Below are 23930 nucleotides of genomic sequence, written 5' to 3' on the forward strand. Positions count from 1 at the left end.
ATTTGATTTCTTATGGATGAAAGCTTGATCATTGAAGAATCGAGACTTATTCACTTGGAGTCAAAATTGATTCATGATTGAGATTGAGTATGTGAAATAGATTTTTTATGTTAAGTTGTGATTTGTGAATCTCACAGGATTTTTCATTTACAACTATTTTAAAAGAAGCACACCAAATGTTCGACAAAATGTCATCTCCTATCATACACTTTTTTTTTCATTTTTGTATGAATCAAATTGTTGAAACAATGTGTGTTCAGTTTTGTTGAAATTTCATCGGTCAACATCATGCCAAAAGGTTGCAACTTTAACCCTTTCATCTTTCTAATACTTCATTCCTGCAAGACATTAACTGTTTTTTCATTTTATATTCAGGTGCTTTCTGTAGGTGTATATGTTGAATGAAAATTATCAGTTTATGTGTTGATTCTAGGTCATGAGTAGAAAAAGGAAGAGGTAAGATGGAAGATGAGGATGCTATAGGTGCAACAATATCACCATGGTCATCTTTCAAGGCTAAACAATTTGATATCAGCATTATGATATGGAAGGTAGTTAATGCCAACATGGTTTGAGTTATATTACTTATATATGATCTTAAAGAAATTGTATTGTACTAGTTTTATTTTTAGATTCACCTTGTGGGTGTTAAGATACTTAAATCAAACTCCACTTTCAATACAAAAATGGAGTAAGGGCTAGCAAGATTACTAAAAAATGGAGCACTACTTTTCGCCAATTCATTTATTTGCATTGAAAATGGAGTTACTCATCATTTGTTTGCACTAAAAATGGAGTTACTTCAAAAATGGGATATATTTGGAAATAGATCACGTGTTTGCATTATTTTTAATGCAAAAAATGGTGTTAATAGTACACCCGTTTTTAACTTTTTTTTTCTTTGTAGATTTTTAAAATTTGTTATCTTTTTAAAAGTATTCATAACAAAGTCACGCATACTTGTTTGAGTTCTCATTACAAAAGATAATATTTCATTTTTTTCCTTTAAATACCTTCGTGTAATAAATCTTGTCCTTATAAGTTATATACATCCTTACTAACTAATGACTGAAATACCCTTGTTGCAGGTTCCATGATCTGGAAATCATTTTTGCATAATAATGGACATGTTAAGAGCCCAAAATATTTGGGATCAAAGGATTTTAACAAAAACAAACTTTGTCCAAAGTAAAATTTGCAAAGCCTTGTTGGAATCTTTGCCTTCTCTTCATGATAAAGTGTTTGTAGCTGCAATAGAGTCTGTGATTAGAATTTCTTAAAAACAAAGTATTCTTGAAACTTGAAGAATTGAAAGAATTGTATATGTGGTTGTTGTATAGCATGTACTTATCCTTTTTTTTTAAATGACAAATGTACTTAAAGTTATCATTTTTAATCAAAATTAGCAATTAAAATTTTTTGTTTTTGGTCGTATTGTTTGTGACTTGAACTTCCCTTTCCTTAAGTTCTTTAGGATTGCCATCTTTGGGACAAGGGAAAAATCGTCCAACAACTTTAAAAACCATCAAACTTATGTCTAGACTAACATAACACTAACCAAAATGACAGCCTACTTTCATATTTAACACAAAATTGCAAAAAAATTTCATTTTTAACACAAAATAACATTATACTTTCATTTTTTTCACAAAATATCCTCCTACTTTTGTTTTTTCACAAGATACCATTATACTTCCGTTTTTTTCACAAAATACCCTCATAATTTTGTTTTTTCACAAAATAACATTATACTTTCGTTTTTTCACAAAATACCCTCATAATTTTGTTTTTTCACAAAATACTATCGTACTTCTGTTTTTTTTCACAAAATACCCTTATAATTTCGTTTTTTCACAAAAAACCATGATACTTCCGTTTTTTTCACAAAGTACCCTCATAATTTTGTTTTTTTTCAAAAAATACCCTAATAATTTCGTTTTTTTCACAAAAAACCATGATACTTCCATTTTTTCACAAAGTCCCCTCATAATTTTGTTTTTTTTTACAAAATACCCTTATAATTTCGTTTTTTTCAAAAAAAACCATCATACTTCCGTTTTTTTCACAAAGTACCCTCATAATTTCCTTTTTTTCACAAAATACCCTTATAATTTCGTTTTTTCACAAAAAACCATCATACTTCCGTTTTTTTCACAAAGTACCCTCATAATTTCGTTTTTTTCACAAAATACCCTTATAATTTCGTTTTTTTCACAAAAAACCATCATACTTCTGTTTTTTTCACAAAGTACCCTCATAATTTCGTTTTTTCACAAAATACTATTGAACGGTGGAAATTGATATGAGATCGATGCTTTATCACCTGTGTAGGTGTCATGGTCAAGTCGTGATTGTGTGTGTCATTAAACGAGTCCACCAACCATTTCCCATCCTCCTGTCTTGTTATTCGAAGCTTTGCTTGACATCCGGTTCTAACATCTCTACGACGTTTTTTTCTCATTTTCGCTTGAAGCATCTTTGTCCATCCTTTTGAAGCCTTCTTTGTTGCATACATATATCTTCCGAAAAGGCTCATTTGTTTTAGGATTTTTAATTGTGTCATCTCTACGTATACCAAAGCCATGCATAAATGAATAATCATTATAAAATGTATAGGCATCATCGGGTGTATCAAAAACCTTTCCCAATATCCTTTCATCATTAACATCATTAACATCATCTTCATCAAATTCAATGTTCACACCGATATTGTTTATATTTTCACATTCATATGTTGCTTCAACATAATCATTTGTCCCAATATCTTTGGTTATATATGGTTCTATAGCGTGATTACTTGCTTCAGCTTCACTCATTATGGCCTGCAATAGACAACGATGCATATTTCCAAATAAAAGATTAACAAAAAATTGTTTTATATTGAATATAATGGAAACATTATACATAAAAAAACACAATTACAACCAATGACAATGTCTAAAAACAACAATGTCACTTTTAAAATCCATGAACAAATAAAGATTCATCAGGTAATAAAGAACCCTGTAAACAATAATATTGAATATTAAATTCTGAAAAACTTTAATAATCATATCAATGTCAGTTTTAGAAAAACTAATTGGAAGTACTGTTAACCAAAACACGGGGAATTTGTAGTTTTGTAGCATCATACTTTCGTTTAAAACATATAGTGGCAGCCAAATTTCAATTTTAAACACAAATGAGAACCGAGAATAAAGAACTGCAAAAGTTAAATATATTGGGAAAGTAATACGGTTAATACTTACTAATCAGATACACATAACATAGGTCATAAAACACGAGATTAATGACTTACTTGGAAGTGCTCTGGAAAGAAAAAACAGGGAAACTGGGATTTGTAGTTTTTGAACGTCTAATCAAACCCAATTTGAATGAATCCCTGAATTGAACTCCAATTTGAATGAAATCAATGACTCCCTGACTTGAATTCCAATTTGAATGAAATCAATGACTCCCTGAATTGAATTCTAATTTGAATGAAATCGTTATTTGTGAATTTCGAAATCGACAGATTGTGTTTTTTTTTTTTTTTTGAAATCGATTTCACTGAAATCGTTTTTTACTTTGAATTGAAATCGTTTTTTTTTCTTTGAATTGAAATCGTTGTGATAAGCAGCCGGCGATCAAGGAGGACGACGTAAGTTGATGTTATCAATACTCTAGTCTAATTAGGAAACGCAGCAAATTTATTATGGAAATTGTATTTTTTTTCCCAGAAAATCAATCCAATAATCGAAACTACGTAGTTTTAAATAAATGGGTACCTAATGTTATATACCCTTAAGGGTATATTCACTTTTCCCATATATATATATATATATATATATATATATATATATATATATATATATATATATATATATATATATATATATATTTGAACCGACAAATACAAATATATAATATACTCTAAACTAGCACTTAATTCCACCTATATCCACGATGAGACTTGAACCACTGACCTCAAAAAGAGAAGACCACCTGAAACCGCTAGGCTAAAGGACCATTTATAAGGTTTTGTCTTAAAAAAAACGTTGCATAAATATAAATTTCACTCTTAAAAATAGTACCTTCCTTCTGTGTCATACGTCGCAGTATCGCTTCCATGCTTGCATTTATGTATGTTGGCTATGTAAATTGGAAACAAAAGAGATGGTATGTAACCCTGCATTATATAACCTCAAAACTACTTAAAAATATCGAGAGTGTAGTCTTCGTCGTAAACTCGTAATTAACCTTCATTTTGATTAGCTTCAAACAAATGAAGAGAGCCATAATAGCTATATTACATCGATCTTCATTAATCTAGTCTTATTTAGAATATTCATATTATGTTTGAACCAGTTAAAAAACTATAAATATATATAATGTGATCAACCTAGGATTTAGAAATCATGCTATAAAAATGTCATAGTTGTTTAGATTAGTTGATTATGAGTTTTGAGTTTTAATAAGAAAAATTAAGAAATATTTTGTTTTATTTTTGACAAAAATGCACAAATGGTCCCTATGGTGTGTTGAAAATAGTCACTTTGGTCCTAAAATGTTTAGATTAGCACTGCTGGAGGTCCAAAGTTTTCATTTTGTTGTAAGTTTGGTTCGTTTCATAACTGGAAGTGTGTGAAATGACATTTTTGCCCTCTCTATTTGGTTTTCTCTTTTTTTTATTAGTTTTGTATTTTTCTGATTAATAATTAAACAAAAAAAAAACAAATATAATCCTACCCCACCCATACTCCCTCCCTCCTCCAACTCCCTTTCTCTATACTGTCGGAAAAATATGAACGCCGACCTCGATTTTATGGCGCCCACTTCTCTCACACTCACACGACTCACCCAACATCACTTTTCCTCCCCCACAAATTGACGACTACAAATTCAGCTGCACCAACAACCCAGCCTACCATCAACTTCTCAGATCGCCACCAATGGAGGATCCAGACATCATTGTAACTGGGTGCATAGTATAAAACTACTATTATCATGGGGTGCATTAACCGGAAATCAATTACAATTACAATTTTTCTATATAAAATTTAGGTAAAAATCTATGTGAAGTGGGGTGGATGCACCCCACTAAATGCCCCTGTATCCGCTACTGATCGCCACCCTTCTCTCCTCTCACTCAGATCACCACCCTTCTCTCCACCACCTTCATCTTTCTCCTTATCCAGTGAGCCACCATTGATGAGGTTTTTCAACAGATCCTTTAGCGTCGCCACCTAGCTCATCTAGATTAGGTTTTCGAAACCCTAGCTGAGAACGACGACAAACGTCGATTCTTAACGCCATCACCGAGTTACAACCGCCACCATGGAGGTTTCAGAATTGAACAACTCTAAAACCCTAAACTATTGTCTTCGTCGAGGTTTCAGGCATGTGGTGTCCCAATATGTTCATCCAGTTTGAAAAAACCCTAGCTTCTTCTTTCAAGATTCGAAGACCGGCGGCTCCGTCGAAAGGTTTTCAGCACTGTCGAAGAGCTTAGAAAAGGTGTTCGTTGATGGAGCAAAAGATTTGTTCGTTGTCAAAGCTCAAACCGCCTTTCTTCGTCTTTCCAGATCCGAAATCGAACTTGCCAAGTAGATAGATAAAGAGGTTCTCGTTTGGTTAGAGTTGGAACGATTTTATGTAAATAGTTTTTGTGCTTTTACAATTCGGGTTGTTCTTGTGGTTTACAAATCTAGCAATGTATTGTTGTTAAAAATCTAATTGTTGTTATGGTTTATAGATCTGGTTGTTCTTGAGTTTGAGTTTGCAAATTAGAAAATTGTAAACTGGTTGTTCTTGAGATTGAGTTTGAACATCAGAAAAATGGAATGTTTTGTTCTTCAGATTTGGAAAAATTATATTTGAATTCATCAAATGTTGGTGATATTTCTTGAGAGTGGTGGCTGACGGTGGTGTTGGTAACGTTCTGATATTCCAGTGGTGGTGGTGGCAGAGTCTAGTGGGTATTTTCTTTTTCTTTTTTGAGTTTTGTAATAAAAAAAATTGAAAAAAGAAAATAGAAGTGCAAGATCGGTATTTTAAAAAAATTCAAAATAAATTGGACCAAAACTTGCAACAAAATAAAAACTTTGGACCTCTTAGTACTATTCCAAACTTTTTTGGACCAAAATGACAATTGTTGACATACCATATGGACCATTTGTGCAGTTTTGTCTTTATCTAATCGTAATAAATAAAGATCTTTTTTGTGGTATGTCATGTTCTAATTACATTTGACACATGTCTTTTTTTAAGATTTTTTGATTTATTTTTTTTTCCACTTATCATTTTATTGTTTTTTTTTCATTTTATTACATGCTATATAATAATCAACTGTAAAAATGTCTATAGATGCATATTAATTTTATTAATGCAACTTTGCTTTTAATTTTTAAACTAGAAAGGTTACCCAAGCTACGCGGGGGCCAAAAGCTTTCAATGTTGTTTTCGAATTGATAAATATGACAGACATAGAAAGTGCAAGGATGAAAAGTCCGGGCTTTGCCCCGAACAAAAAATGTAAAAGTTTTGACTACAAGGACCAGAAGTGTGAAAATGGCTAAAGAATTAAAGGGGTAGGAATTAGCAACTTTTTAGAAAAGGGATCAAAGTTGTCAAACCGTTAAAGTTTTGTGGCCAAACTTTAAATATTAAAAGGTTCCAAAAAAGTGTAAAAATATTGATTGCAAGGACCAAAAGTGTCAAAATGGGTAAAGAATAATGACCAAAATTGCCAAAAAACATCCAAATTTAGTATTACTAACTTCCAACAATAATACAGAGACCAATTCTGCCAAAAAAATGGAAAGTTGAATGGAACACACACAAAAGGACATGAATAAATTAATTAAAGAAGTACAGGGACCGGATATGTAAATCAAGGGACCAAACTTGGACAAAGTATCCCAAGTTTACTATTCCTTTCTTCCACAACTTTAATATATATATAATAATTTCTAATTAGAATCCAATTATTTTATTTGTATATTTATTTAAATTATTTTGTTTAAATTCAAAAGAAAAAAAAATACAAATTAAACATTATATTTCAAAAATTCAATATTCTTCTTTTTTTTTCCTTAAAAATTCAAACATCCTAAATTTTTAGATCTTCATATTTTTTTTAGAATAAACTCGTATAGTATACGAGTCTCACAACTAATTTTTAATAGAACATATGTGTGAGCTTTTATATATAGACTAAACTTCAACTTACCGGGAGAGATGGGTAACTAAATGCCACGTTAATCACAAATGCAGCAAGAAAAGAGATAAATATGTTGAATCCAATCGCTCGAAACCCTGTTAATAGGATGAAAGTTACAAGTTGATTATCGACTCTCTTTTTAGGTAAAAAAATATATATTATAATTTTATATTAAACATTAAGTGTGATGTTTGTTTTTGAAGAAGTAAAATGTCTTTCGTTTTTTTTTCATGTCCATAAAATAAAATATGGATCCAACGTCTTTTTTAATATCTTTAGTCTTCGTAAAAAAAATTGTTTTTTTTAAGTTTTCATAAAAAATACCGGTGGTGGTGTTGGTGGTGGATGTGGCAGAGATGGTGGTGGCGGCGGAGGTAGAGGTGGATACGGCAGCGATGACGATGAAGGTGGCATGGCAGTGGTGGTGATTGTGGCGACGATTACGGTGACAACAGTGATGACAACATTAGTGGCGGAAAAAAATATCATATAGGTTAAAACTTACAAAACTTCTTCCAATATCAATTTTTTTCTTGGAAAAAGAGATCAAAAATATATTTATGTCTTTTGTCTTTTGAAAAACAAACGGTCTTTTAAGAGATCAAAAAGACTTTTTGCCAAAAAAAAAACATTAACACAACCTAAACATTACAAGCTCCTATTAGGCATAGGAGGTTAAAAATAAGGTTAATCGAATATATATATATATATATATATATATATATATATATATATATATATATATATATATATATATATAGGTTCAGGTTTATTTGGGACCACGCTAATTTTGTAAGACCGTGAGACCAAATCTAAAAATAATTTTAAAATGCAAAATAAAGGAAAAATCCGAAAATTCTTTTTTTAATTATTATTTTCGGAACTTTAATTACCTAAAAAAAATAATATAAAAAAAATACCGTTTTTTGAAAAATACGTGAAATATTCTAATAGAATATTACATTGTAAATATTCTAATGTGATTTTTAGAATGTTAGAATATTGTATTAGATTTTTCAGATATATAGAATATTCTAATATTCTACTAGAATATGTAAAAAAAATGTATTTATATATTTATTTATTTATTTATTTTTGGTATTTTTTTTATTTTTTTTGGAAAATATAAATTCCGAAAATAATATTTGAAAAAAAAAATTCGAAAATTTTCAATTATTTTGCATTTTAAAAATGTTTTTTTATCTACTAAATGAGTGGTTACTATTGCGTCTCACGGTCTCACAAAATTAGGTCGTCTCACATGAACCTATATATATATATATATATATATATATATATATATATATATATATATATATATATATCAACCAACTATCTTATTCTTGTTATTTTGGGTAGAGGTGCACAAAGCAAACCATTTTTTTTAATCAGTCCAACAAAACCTAACCGTTTTTAAATAACCGGTTCAACTACAATTGAACCATTGGTTTGACATATATTTTGATAAATAACTAAAACCGGTATTTAACTGGTTTTTCTAAAATAACCGAATCAAACAGGGTTTTAATTGATTAAAACCTGTTTTTAACAAAATTTCACTTCCAGAAAAACTAAACCGATTAAACTCGAAAACAATCTATATAAAGTTGGTTTTTTAAAAATCGGTTTTTGAATAACCGAAACCAGTTTAAAGTCGGTATAGGCGCACCACTAATCTGGGTGACAAACTATTTTTTTCAATTAATTAGGTTGTTAATTTATGCAATCTTTAGCCTTTAGGTTAACTATGTCACTAAACTAACATTAATGTATGCCAATTAGGTCACAAGATTAACATTTTATGTCAAGTATGTTACTATATATACGTGCACTGTTTATGTTCATTTATACCCACATCAACACATGGTGTACAGATCTTCAAAATCCCATCTATTAAAACCCATATATAAACTTATACCCTCAATTCAGTAAAACATAATTCGAAAAAAACATGGTGTGCTACTTAAGAAGCGAGAAAAATGAAATAGTTGAATACGTGTGGTCTCTTTCTCATTTATTGGTTGGCGTCCACTCTATTTGCTATACTAATGAAATAACTCTTGTGTTGAGAAATCAAACAATTAACTCTTTCAATCTAAAATATATAGGAATATTTGTAAACTAATTTAGAAAGTTTGGTGTTTCAGTTATTAATTGAAGTTGAGGGGTCAAACATGTTGGAACTTAAAGGTTGGTGGTCTATTTGGAAGAAATTGTAAAGAGAGGGCTTAAAATGTTGAGATAAAGAAAGGGCAAGGACCGCGACTCGTTTCGTTCATACTTTATGAAGGTGCGGGTCGTAAATCCGACCTGGTTACAAAATGGGTTGTCGCTTACTGAATTCATCTCTTAACTGGAAATTCTTGAAGGCTACGTTTGGATTGTGTTAATCGTTGTGATTAACATAGTTAGGTTGAGTGTACTTGCGGCTTTTTGTAGCGAGTTTTATCTTTAAGGGTACCTTTGAACAGGTTCTCCATAATTAAATAAAGGACTATTCTAGTGATTTTGGTACTTTTTTGTGAATTTGTTTATCTTGAATATATAACGAAATCAAAGATATGGTATGTAAAAAGAGTTTTTTTGTTTTAATTTGATATTTTTGGTTTTGAACCACAGGTCAGGTGAAGCCTTTGAGATTCGAACTTGGATCAACACCATTTAAATTTTATAAATAGTTTGGCATTTACCTGTGTAAGTCTCCCAAGGATAAACAATACCGTTGTTGTCTTGATCAAAGAAGGCAACATGTTGCTGGAGCACACTCATGTGACGAGCATCGTGTTCTTGTGTGCCTTCAGGATGTTCCATGTCAGGTGCAACCATAGCTCTCGCCATATCTTTTGAAGAACACATGGTTAGTCTAACTAAAGAAAAAATGATTAATGAGTCATGAAGTTCCAAGAGCTTACAGGGTTTAGGAATGAATGACTCAAGATCACTCCTAATAGGTCGTTCAGTCGTGAGTGGAGCCATTGGTGCCACCGTGGCCATTGCAGCTGGATCATTGTTCACCTCCATTGATCTTTCTATATGTGTGAGGAAGAAGAAGTAGATTACAATGATATTTATAACCACAAAATATGTAATAAGTAGTATAAGAGTCGTGTGAGTAAAACCAAAGGGGTTGGCCCTTCGATTTCAATGCACAATATATGTTTACGGAAGCTAGACTACGGTTTGAAATATCTATGTTATCATTAATAGTCCAACTTTTTTGTAGACACGCATTTTCTTTGATGGCTACATTTGCACTTAACTTCTGTACTTATTTATTTTGGGAAAAATATTTTTTCGAATAACATGTTTTTTTTCTTTAGGAGAAAATCAATATTAAATATAACTTTTAAGGAACTTTATTCATTCTATAATTTTCTTTTTCAAAAAAGAAACTTAAGATAATAGTAATTCTATGTTAGCCTATTGTGAAGCTTTATTTGGTTTCTATGACATTTTACACTACAAGAAATACAACCATTAGCGACGACACCATTAGCGGAGATATCTGAACTCCGTATTTTGATGTCTGTCACTATCGGTGGCGTCGCTGCTAATTGTGGTAAACCACAATCCATGTGATAGTTCAAGAAAGCATCCCTTCAAGGCTCCAATTAGCACAATGTCTCGTCACTAATATTTGCTAATTGCCTCTAAATCTGTCGCCGCTAAAGATCGTTTTCTACATCGAGACATTTTCCCCTCATTTCCAAATAACGTGACCAAAAATCACTCATTCGATCTCTCTCTCTGGCGATTTCGATTTACGAACCACCATTTTCGGTTAAAACCCCGTCGTTTTCACAACCATGCAGGAACCAACGGCGACGGACAACTTTAGTGGCGACGAATTCGACAATGATTGGCAATGTATTTGAAAATAATATTTGAAAAAAAAAATTCGAAAATTTTCAATTATTTTGCATTTTAAAAATGTTTTTTTATCTACTAAATGAGTGGTTACTATTGCGTCTCACGGTCTCACAAAATTAGGTCGTCTCACATGAACATATATATATATATATATATATATATATATATATATATATATATATATATATATATATATATATATATATATCAACCAACTATCTTATTCTTGTTATTTTGGGTAGAGGTGCACAAAGCAAACCATTTTTTTTAATCAGTCCAACAAAACCTAACCGTTTTTAAATAACCGGTTCAACTACAATTGAACCATTGGTTTGACATATATTTTGATAAATAACTAAAACCGGTATTTAACTGGTTTTTCTAAAATAACCGAATCAAACAGGGTTTTAATTGATTAAAACCTGTTTTTAACAAAATTTCACTTCCAGAAAAACTAAACCGATTAAACTCGAAAACAATCTATATAAAGTTGGTTTTTTAAAAATCGGTTTTTGAATAACCGAAACCAGTTTAAAGTCGGTATAGGCGCACCACTAATCTGGGTGACAAACTATTTTTTTCAATTAATTAGGTTGTTAATTTATGCAATCTTTAGCCTTTAGGTTAACTATGTCACTAAACTAACATTAATGTATGCCAATTAGGTCACAAGATTAACATTTTATGTCAAGTATGTTACTATATATACGTGCACTGTTTATGTTCATTTATACCCACATCAACACATGGTGTACAGATCTTCAAAATCCCATCTATTAAAACCCATATATAAACTTATACCCTCAATATAAACTTATACCCTCAATTCAGTAAAACATAATTCGAAAAAAACATGGTGTGCTACTTAAGAAGCGAGAAAAATGAAATAGTTGAATACGTGTGGTCTCTTTCTCATTTATTGGTTGGCGTCCACTCTATTTGCTATACTAATGAAATAACTCTTGTGTTGAGAAATCAAACAATTAACTCTTTCAATCTAAAATATATAGGAATATTTGTAAACTAATTTAGAAAGTTTGGTGTTTCAGTTATTAATTGAAGTTGAGGGGTCAAACATGTTGGAACTTAAAGGTTGGTGGTCTATTTGGAAGAAATTGTAAAGAGAGGGCTTAAAATGTTGAGATAAAGAAAGGGCAAGGACCGCGACTCGTTTCGTTCATACTTTATGAAGGTGCGGGTCGTAAATCCGACCTGGTTACAAAATGGGTTGTCGCTTACTGAATTCATCTCTTAACTGGAAATTCTTGAAGGCTACGTTTGGATTGTGTTAATCGTTGTGATTAACATAGTTAGGTTGAGTGTACTTGCGGCTTTTTGTAGCGAGTTTTATCTTTAAGGGTACCTTTGAACAGGTTCTCCATAATTAAATAAAGGACTATTCTAGTGATTTTGGTACTTTTTTGTGAATTTGTTTATCTTGAATATATAACGAAATCAAAGATATGGTATGTAAAAAGAGTTTTTTTGTTTTAATTTGATATTTTTGGTTTTGAACCACAGGTCAGGTGAAGCCTTTGAGATTCGAACTTGGATCAACACCATTTAAATTTTATAAATAGTTTGGCATTTACCTGTGTAAGTCTCCCAAGGATAAACAATACCGTTGTTGTCTTGATCAAAGAAGGCAACATGTTGCTGGAGCACACTCATGTGACGAGCATCGTGTTCTTGTGTGCCCTCAGGATGTTCCATGTCAGGTGCAACCATAGCTCTCGCCATATCTTTTGAAGAACACATGGTTAGTCTAACTAAAGAAAAAATGATTAATGAGTCATGAAGTTCCAAGAGCTTACAGGGTTTAGGAATGAATGACTCAAGATCACTCCTAATAGGTCGTTCAGTCGTGAGTGGAGCCATTGGTGCCACCGTGGCCATTGCAGCTGGATCATTGTTCACCTCCATTGATCTTTCTATATGTGTGAGGAAGAAGAAGTAGATTACAATGATATTTATAACCACAAAATATGTAATAAGTAGTATAAGAGTCGTGTGAGTAAAACCAAAGGGGTTGGCCCTTCGATTTCAATGCACAATATATGTTTACGGAAGCTAGACTACGGTTTGAAATATCTATGTTATCATTAATAGTCCAACTTTTTTGTAGACACGCATTTTCTTTGATGGCTACATTTGCACTTAACTTCTGTACTTATTTATTTTGGGAAAAATATTTTTTCGAATAACATGTTTTTTTTCTTTAGGAGAAAATCAATATTAAATATAACTTTTAAGGAACTTTATTCATTCTATAATTTTCTTTTTCAAAAAAGAAACTTAAGATAATAGTAATTCTATGTTAGCCTATTGTGAAGCTTTATTTGGTTTCTATGACATTTTACACTACAAGAAATACAACCATTAGCGACGACACCATTAGCGGAGATATCTGAACTCCGTATTTTGATGTCTGTCACTATCGGTGGCGTCGCTGCTAATTGTGGTAAACCACAATCCATGTGATAGTTCAAGAAAGCATCCCTTCAAGGCTCCAATTAGCACAATGTCTCGTCACTAATATTTGCTAATTGCCTCTAAATCTGTCGCCGCTAAAGATCGTTTTCTACATCGAGACATTTTCCCCTCATTTCCAAATAACGTGACCAAAAATCACTCATTCGATCTCTCTCTCTGGCGATTTCGATTTACGAACCACCATTTTCGGTTAAAACCCCGTCGTTTTCACAACCATGCAGGAACCAACGGCGACGGACAACTTTAGTGGCGACGAATTCGACAATGATTGGCAATGTATTTGAAAATAATATTTGAAAAAAAAAATTCGAAAATTTTCAATTATTTTGCATTTTAAAAATGTTTTTTTATCTACTAAATGAGTGGTTACTATTGCGTCTCACGGTCTCACAAAATTAGGTCGTCTCACATGAACATATATATATATATATATATATATATATATATATATATATATATATATATATATATATATATATATATATATATCAACCAACTATCTTATTCTTGTTATTTTGGGTAGAGGTGCACAAAGCAAACCATTTTTTTTAATCAGTCCAACAAAACCTAACCGTTTTTAAATAACCGGTTCAACTACAATTGAACCATTGGTTTGACATATATTTTGATAAATAACTAAAACCGGTATTTAACTGGTTTTTCTAAAATAACCGAATCAAACAGGGTTTTAATTGATTAAAACCTGTTTTTAACAAAATTTCACTTCCAGAAAAACTAAACCGATTAAACTCGAAAACAATCTATATAAAGTTGGTTTTTTAAAAATCGGTTTTTGAATAACCGAAACCAGTTTAAAGTCGGTATAGGCGCACCACTAATCTGGGTGACAAACTATTTTTTTCAATTAATTAGGTTGTTAATTTATGCAATCTTTAGCCTTTAGGTTAACTATGTCACTAAACTAACATTAATGTATGCCAATTAGGTCACAAGATTAACATTTTATGTCAAGTATGTTACTATATATACGTGCACTGTTTATGTTCATTTATACCCACATCAACACATGGTGTACAGATCTTCAAAATCCCATCTATTAAAACCCATATATAAACTTATACCCTCAATTCAGTAAAACATAATTCGAAAAAAACATGGTGTGCTACTTAAGAAGCGAGAAAAATGAAATAGTTGAATACGTGTGGTCTCTTTCTCATTTATTGGTTGGCGTCCACTCTATTTGCTATACTAATGAAATAACTCTTGTGTTGAGAAATCAAACAATTAACTCTTTCAATCTAAAATATATAGGAATATTTGTAAACTAATTTAGAAAGTTTGGTGTTTCAGTTATTAATTGAAGTTGAGGGGTCAAACATGTTGGAACTTAAAGGTTGGTGGTCTATTTGGAAGAAATTGTAAAGAGAGGGCTTAAAATGTTGAGATAAAGAAAGGGCAAGGACCGCGACTCGTTTCGTTCATACTTTATGAAGGTGCGGGTCGTAAATCCGACCTGGTTACAAAATGGGTTGTCGCTTACTGAATTCATCTCTTAACTGGAAATTCTTGAAGGCTACGTTTGGATTGTGTTAATCGTTGTGATTAACATAGTTAGGTTGAGTGTACTTGCGGCTTTTTGTAGCGAGTTTTATCTTTAAGGGTACCTTTGAACAGGTTCTCCATAATTAAATAAAGGACTATTCTAGTGATTTTGGTACTTTTTTGTGAATTTGTTTATCTTGAATATATAACGAAATCAAAGATATGGTATGTAAAAAGAGTTTTTTTGTTTTAATTTGATATTTTTGGTTTTGAACCACAGGTCAGGTGAAGCCTTTGAGATTCGAACTTGGATCAACACCATTTAAATTTTATAAATAGTTTGGCATTTACCTGTGTAAGTCTCCCAAGGATAAACAATACCGTTGTTGTCTTGATCAAAGAAGGCAACATGTTGCTGGAGCACACTCATGTGACGAGCATCGTGTTCTTGTGTGCCCTCAGGATGTTCCATGTCAGGTGCAACCATAGCTCTCGCCATATCTTTTGAAGAACACATGGTTAGTCTAACTATTCTAGTGATTTTGGTACTTTTTTGTGAATTTGTTTATCTTGAATATATAACGAAATCAAAGATATGGTATGTAAAAAGAGTTTTTTTGTTTTAATTTGATATTTTTGGTTTTGAACCACAGGTCAGGTGAAGCCTTTGAGATTCGAACTTGGATCAACACCATTTAAATTTTATAAATAGTTTGGCATTTACCTGTGTAAGTCTCCCAAGGATAAACAATACCGTTGTTGTCTTGATCAAAGAAGGCAACATGTTGCTGGAGCACACTCATGTGACGAGCATCGTGTTCTTGTGTGCCCTCAGGATGTTCCATGTCAGGTGCAACCATAGCTCTCGCCATATCTTTTGAAGAACACATGGTTAGTCTAACTAAAGAAAAAATGATTAATGAGTCATGAAGTTCCAAGAGCTTACAGGGTTTAGGAATGAATGACTCAAGATCACTCCTAATAGGTCGTTCAGTCGTGAGTGGAGCCATTGGTGCCACCGTGGCCATTGCAGCTGGATCATTGTTCACCTCCATTGATCTTTCTATATGTGTGAGGAAGAAGAAGTAGATTACAATGATATTTATAACCACAAAATATGTAATAAGTAGTATAAGAGTCGTGTGAGTAAAACCAAAGGGGTTGGCCCTTCGATTTCAATGCACAATATATGTTTACGGAAGCTAGACTACGGTTTGAAATATCTATGTTATCATTAATAGTCCAACTTTTTTGTAGACACGCATTTTCTTTGATGGCTACATTTGCACTTAACTTCTGTACTTATTTATTTTGGGAAAAATATTTTTTCGAATAACATGTTTTTTTTCTTTAGGAGAAAATCAATATTAAATATAACTTTTAAGGAACTTTATTCATTCTATAATTTTCTTTTTCAAAAAAGAAACTTAAGATAATAGTAATTCTATGTTAGCCTATTGTGAAGCTTTATTTGGTTTCTATGACATTTTACACTACAAGAAATACAACCATTAGCGACGACACCATTAGCGGAGATATCTGAACTCCGTATTTTGATGTCTGTCACTATCGGTGGCGTCGCTGCTAATTGTGGTAAACCACAATCCATGTGATAGTTCAAGAAAGCATCCCTTCAAGGCTCCAATTAGCACAATGTCTCGTCACTAATATTTGCTAATTGCCTCTAAATCTGTCGCCGCTAAAGATCGTTTTCTACATCGAGACATTTTCCCCTCATTTCCAAATAACGTGACCAAAAATCACTCATTCGATCTCTCTCTCTGGCGATTTCGATTTACGAACCACCATTTTCGGTTAAAACCCCGTCGTTTTCACAACCATGCAGGAACCAACGGCGACGGACAACTTTAGTGGCGACGAATTCGACAATGATTGGCAATGTATAGGCAATAGTGTCGCCGCTATATATTGCCTCTAGCGGCGATGTTTGTACTCTTTAGCGGCAATTTTTATATATTTATGCCTACAATTTGTTATGAATTTATTTGTTTGGGTTAACTATCTATTGTAAATATTTTATATTTTTAAGGCTTTTGAGTTTCATTATGAATATTTGTAAGACCATTTTATAAAGTCATATCCGATGTTATTCATTACATCAACTCTCTTCTCCTTTTCCCCTAAGCGATTTTTAGCCATGTAACGATCTCCTTTATGGCCGAGTTTTTTTAAAACGTGGCTTGTGGATTTTTCCCCTAAACGGTTTTCATATATATATATATATATATATATATATATATATATATATATATATATATATAGAGAGAGAGAGAGAGAGAGAGAGAGAGAGCTAGGTTCAAATGTTTCTAGCAAGTATTGTGTGCCTAAATGCACCAATGAGAATTCAAGAAATAATAAATCATTAAAGGGTATTTTGGACATTTTGTACTTTTAATTAAGGAAATCATTTAATTGAAATCTTGCAATTAAGGAAATAAAGTAAATATATTTGACCTAGTCATTTGTGTTCTCGTTTATAGGCGTGCATATTGTTCCGTTCCAACCCTAGCACATCTCTTTCTTTTTTGCGGCCTTCTTTAGCAACGAGCGAGGAGAGAGGGCGAGATCGGGAAACTCGCCGGAGCTAGCTGTCGGAGTTCTAGAAGACAACCGGAGAGAAGAAAGGCTGGAAGGTCTAAGGCAGATTACTCGTTTGGTAAGTCTAGTATGTCCCTATTTCTTCTTCTGTCTTCTACCTCTTTCTTTTCTGCTGGATGTAGCATAACCACAAACTACCGGCAGCCTCTTGTTGTCGGTGTGCATTCTTACCACTGTCGGCCACCAGTTGGTGGCTGTGTGTGTATGCATCTGATGTAGTGTTCCTAGACTTTTCCACCAACCTCCGGCGATTGACTCTCCGCCATTGCATTGTCTAATCGACATTCTCGCACGACTGCCGTCGTTGAATCTTTTGCTTCCGACCATATAGTTGATTCTCAATTTCATCCGCTTCTTCCCCAAGTTCTTTTAATGGTACGTAAAAATCCTAAATTCTGATTTTTTTTTTTTTTAATCTTTTAATTTCAATTGTTTATGTTCTAAAAGATTTCATGAAATTTCATCCAAATAAAATCACATTTGCGTATATATGTAATTGGATTTGTGGTTGTAACGTGAATTAATTATAATATGTTAGAAATATGAAGTTATCTTAGACCTAACTTCCTCCGGTCGCTCTTGGTTAAGGTACCTCTCTGTTTCTTTATTTATTTTTTTCGATTTTGGTAGTACTTGTTGATACTTTTAATTTGGGCAAACAAAATCTTACAATAGTAAATGTAAGAATATTCAAAACCATTCTGCAAGAATAGTTTATTCTATAAGAATATTTATTGTTGTATTCTGATAGAATTGTAGTTAATTATTTATATGTTTAATATGCAGTTGTTACAAGTGTATCACTACTAAATATTTGGCAATGAATTTGTGATAGAAGTGGTTTGAAGAATGGCTTGAAGACCTGATGGGAAAGGCTTGAAGAATGAATTAAAGAATGACCACACTCATACAATGTAATTAAAAATGTTGTTATTTTTTAGGAATTACACTTGTTATTCTTTCAGAATGTTGTTATTATTCAATGAATCACAATCATACAATGTAATTATTTGATATATTATTAATTCAAGAATCGATTTTGTGTATTCTTTCAGAATGTATTTAGTAGTTTATGATTGGCATTCTGTCGTTCTGACAGAATAAAATCGAAAATATATTTACTACTTCATGGTTCCCAGTTCTTATAATATAGGAAAACCGGTTCCGGTTCCGAACCGGTCCGGTTCTAAAACTCATCCCTATGTTTATTAATAGAGAATAAAAAAAATTAATATTTTTGGTATATTTAGTTTTTTTGGGATAAAATAAACCTAAATATTGAAAAAACAACAACAAAACAAAGTGAGTTTTTTTTTTCGAAAAAAAAATTGTTTTTTAGATATCAATTTGGATGTCTATGGAAAGAGGATAACAAATTATGCATTTTGGTATATATTCGTTTTTTATATATCAATATAGATCTCTATTTAAAGAGCATGAAAAATCATGAAAAATGATATATTCGTTTTTTTCGACAAAAAATGACCTAAAAAAATATAACTAAAAAAAGAAGTTGTTTTTTGGTATAATCTAGTGCATGTGCATCCAATCTACATATCATGGCTTCCAAGCTTGTACTTGACGCCAAGCTTTAACAAAATGCTGCATTAAATCATATATGCATATAAAAATGAATAATAGTAAAGAATACATATCAAAATACTAATTATATACAAAATTTACTTCTTAAGTAACGCCTTACAAACAACATGTCTCGACACGGTTCATAAAAGCTTGAAGTTTGACATTGCCGCCAAAGTCACACCAAACGTTATTTAGAACCTTGATACACACACACACACACACACACACACACACACATATATATATATATATATATATATATATATATATATATATATATATATATATATATATATATATATATATATATATATATATATAAAGTCATTTATAAATCTCATATAAGTAGATTTAACTATAAATCAATACACCAACTCATTAACTTGTATATCAATACTCTAAATTACATCTCGGCAATACTCGTTCATTAATTCATACAAAATATTGTACTATATATCTCAATTATACTTGCACCTCAAATCATATAACAATAATATGCTATATATCTCAATTATTCTATACTCATTAACTGATATCATTAGACAACTAAATTCTCAGTTACAGCAATTATTCACCTAATACAAATTCAATTAATATTATATTCTACTCTTCATGTACACAACAAATATCACATATTTAGATATTAATCATCTAGAGAATGATAAGGTTACTCACCTGGTTATGCTTTATGTATAAGGAATTCTAGATTTAGAAATCTCATAGCTACTCTCGTTTCAGGAACTCTAATGGTTGTAAAAATAACACATAATTCTTTAATATCATAACTCAAAATATCACTATTTTATGTGTTTAACTCAATTTTTCCATCTAATAGGTAATACATAGTTATGTAGCAAAACTCATTAAGCTCCAAAAATTACTTATCCAAGTTTCTTAACCAATTAAGACATAAACTTAAATCAGATTTCACCAATTGAAAGTTATAACTCATCCATGACTTACTCACATAACGAACTTTCTATATCAAAACAAATTATGCTCCACATATAACTTATATATACAAATTAATTGATTAAGACAAAAGCTCAATTTCACATATCATACAATTTCATTAAATTCGGGCTATCCTCCCCATCATCAACATTTTCACCAAAGCTTGATTTCAAACTCGATTTCTGAGTTTAAGCATGAAATCATACATTAACCATGATTTCAAGCATAAACCTGTGTGATTACTACTTAATCACACATACAACAATCATAGGTTTTACGAGGTTTCATAATAATATCTACACATAGTTTGTAATTTAAACAAATTAGATGCTTACCCTTGGCACTCAGACGAAGAAGTTGAAGTCTGAGCCCTCATTTAGTTATTTCCTTGTAAAAATCCCAACTTTTGTGCTTTCTTTCATGCCTATTGTTTCTGAGGGTGTTTTGGTATGAATTAGGGTGTAAACGACTCCTTAAAGACTTTATTTTATTTCAAAGACGATGGAGGCGAGCTGTACTTTTACTGTAGACGTGCCACGCTTTTCGTAGAAAATTTGTCTCAACTTTGAACGACCATAACTTCTTCATACGAACTCGTATTTTGATGATCTTTTAATCCACATATCCGTATTTGAGTCAAATACAACTTTCTTTAACATTGACTCTGCCAAAAAGGATTATATTTTTACTTATAATCCCTTAAATGAAAGGGTACACATTACTCATTTTCAAAACTACACACCAACATATATTTTACATTCATCCTTTCACATGCTCTAGAAAAATATAGGTCTTAACCCTTTATTTAGCTATCTTTATATGTTTAAGCTATAAGAGTGAAATTATGTATTGCATAATTGTACTTGGTTCTTTATCATTCATACGTCTTAAAGTTTTAAGTTATATATATATATATATATATATAAGCTCACAATCTTATGAGATAAATAAATCTTATGAGAAATGATATATAAGCTCACGATCTTATGAGATAAATAAATCTTATGAGAAATGATTCAAATACATGTTTTTTGACAAACCAAATGCATGAATCTTTAGATGATACAAAATAAAATGAATCACAAAAATCTATCGAAAAAACGGTTCAAAGATTCATTTGTTAAAGATTATTCACTAAAATTGTTCAAACAGAAAATCATCGCTTGAGTTAGTACCAAAATGACTCGTTGAGGCGCTATTTCGGCAAGGTTTTTCTAACTCGTATTATTTTTCTCTCGTCTAATGATTCATTTACTTGTTTTCCCAAACAAACATTAAAATAGTTTAATTATCACATTTGCCAAACAAACATATATATATATATATATATATATATATATATATATATATATATATATATAGGTTTAGGTTCTATGGAAAACAAAAAACCCTAAAAATCATTAAAATGCATAAAAAAATACTTAGAGATCACAAAAAAAATTTTGAAAAAAATCGCAACTTTTAAGTCAAAATCGCTGAAAAAAAAATTTGAAAAATTTTTTTTTTTACAAAAAAAAAAAAAAAAAATTGATTTTTTATTTTTTTTTAGCGAAATTGTAAAAAATGCTGCGATTTTTTGATAAAAAAATTCAAAAAAAAGTCTTGTGATGTCTTGGTATTTTTTTATGCATTTTTATAAATTTTAGGGTTTTTTTAGGGTTTTTTTGTTTTCCAAATAACCTTTCCCTATATATATATATATACTAGTAGGATACCCGCGCAATGCGGCGGCGCGGGGATAGTTTCTTTCGGCGATTAATGTTTTTCCGTTGGCTGTTTCGGGATAAAAAACATGGGTTGAAAATACGACATCCGGTGATTAGATTCTTTTCAACATCCGACGAATAGTTTATTTTAACAGGCGGCGAATAATATCTATTCGACAACTAATTTACTTTATAAACATGTTAGTCGGTTAACAAAAATCTCTCAGATTGTGGTTATTTTTGTTATTAACTTGAATGGATAAATACAAGCCCAATGTTTTTTTGATTGAAATTTTAATAATTAGCATTATAATATATATGTATGTTGGGTGTTTTTTGGTCAATGTTACATATAAACACTCATATTCCAAAAAGACATGCATACCACACATTGTTATTGTTTCAGTTTTGCCTTTGTTTGATGTCTTTATAGAATCGACATCATATTTTTCCTAAATACAAAAATTAACAATATAATTCATTTATTTATTTTACAAAATATAGTTTATTGATCCTGATTTGTCCTTTTGACATCTACTTTCCATTTTTAGTTTGTTCGATAACATGTAGAAATAAGTTCGTTTTCATTTTAATATCAAATAACTAATTATTTGTTAAGCCAGTTATTAGCCAAAAAAAAAATTATTGACACATTCGTTTAAATATTCTAGTCATCGCTAAGCTCACCATGTAATTTTTTTTTGTTTTTCATCTACCTCTTCTCTGCCGCAATCCAATTGAACCCAATTCTCATAGATTATTAAATCCCCATTATTTGATTTTGTATTTTAACATGTACATTATAACTTTTTAACACGTACGATATAACTTCTAGTTTTGAATTGCTCGAATGTACTCTTATGTATTCAAAATATTTATATTAATAATACAAGGTGTCCCATGTTAACTCTTTTTATTCATGTAGTGTAACATAAAATATTATCCATATTTACTAATATTATTTTCATAGCATAACAAAATGTCATTTATTTTTCAAGTTTGATTTACTTTTATAAATGACAAACAATAATCAAAATGATTAGTAGCCCACAAAATAAATTAGCCCATAAGAAATGAGTACATATAAGCCAACATGATTTTTAAATTTTTATTGTCCCCAATTCCTTCATCTTTTCGTATGTTTATGCCATCAGCCACAAAAAATTCAAACTAAAACTCCACCTTCTTTTCTTCTTTGTTTCTTGGCTCGCAGTTGTCGGTTAGGCTCGTTAAGAAAATGATGATATGATGCGATGAAGGACAATTTTATCATAAAAATAGACTTACTTTTACACCATTGATCACACAAACATTTACGTAGCCACTAAAAATTGAAATAGGAAGGCGCTTTACAATTGTTGACATCTGTTGACAGTTCTCCCAATAGCTTTTTTTCAAGTGATATAAACATCGATTTAAAGATTCTTGATAGCAGAATTTTGACTTAAAAGGTCCAAGTATTTAACCTTTAAAATGGAATTTTCTGCTTTCGAGACAAACCAAACCTAATCACGTTTTTCCTGTTATTGATTTTTTTTCAGTTATATCTTCTGAACATGTTTTTAAGACACATAAAAATGTATGATATTTCTCATTTATGTTTACTGAAAATATTGTTAAGACTCTTATTTAAACACATTTTCTACATATGCTTCTCACTTACACACGTTTCTGAAACAAATCACACAGTGCATACATAACATCATATGGAAATCTTACTTGGATATGGATTTTAGATGGAAATCATGTATCCAAATAATAAAACACTTGATAACATCATCAATATACAACCCCATACCTCTTTCGAAAAAAATATATACAACACCATACTTTCAATGGAACTTTAAAATAAACTGTAATTTCTTTTTCTAAAAAAAAATAACTAAATCACTTCTACTTTCAATTAAAATTTATCAAGAATGAAAATGTTTTTCTCTCACTTTCAAAGGAAACTTCAGCTTTCAAATTAAAAGTTCAGCACGGTTTCAGAAAACTAAAAA

The 23930-nt window shown here is 31.0% G+C and overlaps 1 protein-coding gene across 1 annotated transcript in view; it reads right to left on the bottom strand.

Moving 5' to 3' along the window:
* Window positions 1-16157, bottom strand: part of LOC145158986 (peroxygenase-like) — a 29097-nt gene extending 12940 nt beyond the window's left edge. Inside the window, exons 1-9 of the mRNA XM_079077861.1 lie at window positions 16014-16157; window positions 15792-15941; window positions 15419-15568; window positions 12886-13002; window positions 12664-12813; window positions 10114-10230; window positions 9892-10041; window positions 7211-7296; window positions 4074-4168 (exon numbers count right to left, since the gene is read on the bottom strand). Of these exons, the coding sequence (XP_078933987.1) occupies window positions 4074-4168; window positions 7211-7296; window positions 9892-10041; window positions 10114-10230; window positions 12664-12813; window positions 12886-13002; window positions 15419-15568; window positions 15792-15941; window positions 16014-16122 (1124 nt within the window). The 5' untranslated portion in view covers window positions 16123-16157. The remainder of the gene's footprint in view (window positions 1-4073; window positions 4169-7210; window positions 7297-9891; window positions 10042-10113; window positions 10231-12663; window positions 12814-12885; window positions 13003-15418; window positions 15569-15791; window positions 15942-16013) is intronic.
* Between the last annotated feature and the right edge of the window lie 7773 nt (window positions 16158-23930).

This window comes from Lactuca virosa, chromosome 1, assembly GCF_052849685.1.
Source record: "Lactuca virosa cultivar CGN04683 chromosome 1, Lactuca_virosa_CGN04683_v6, whole genome shotgun sequence".
NCBI lineage: Eukaryota > Viridiplantae > Streptophyta > Magnoliopsida > Asterales > Asteraceae > Lactuca > Lactuca virosa.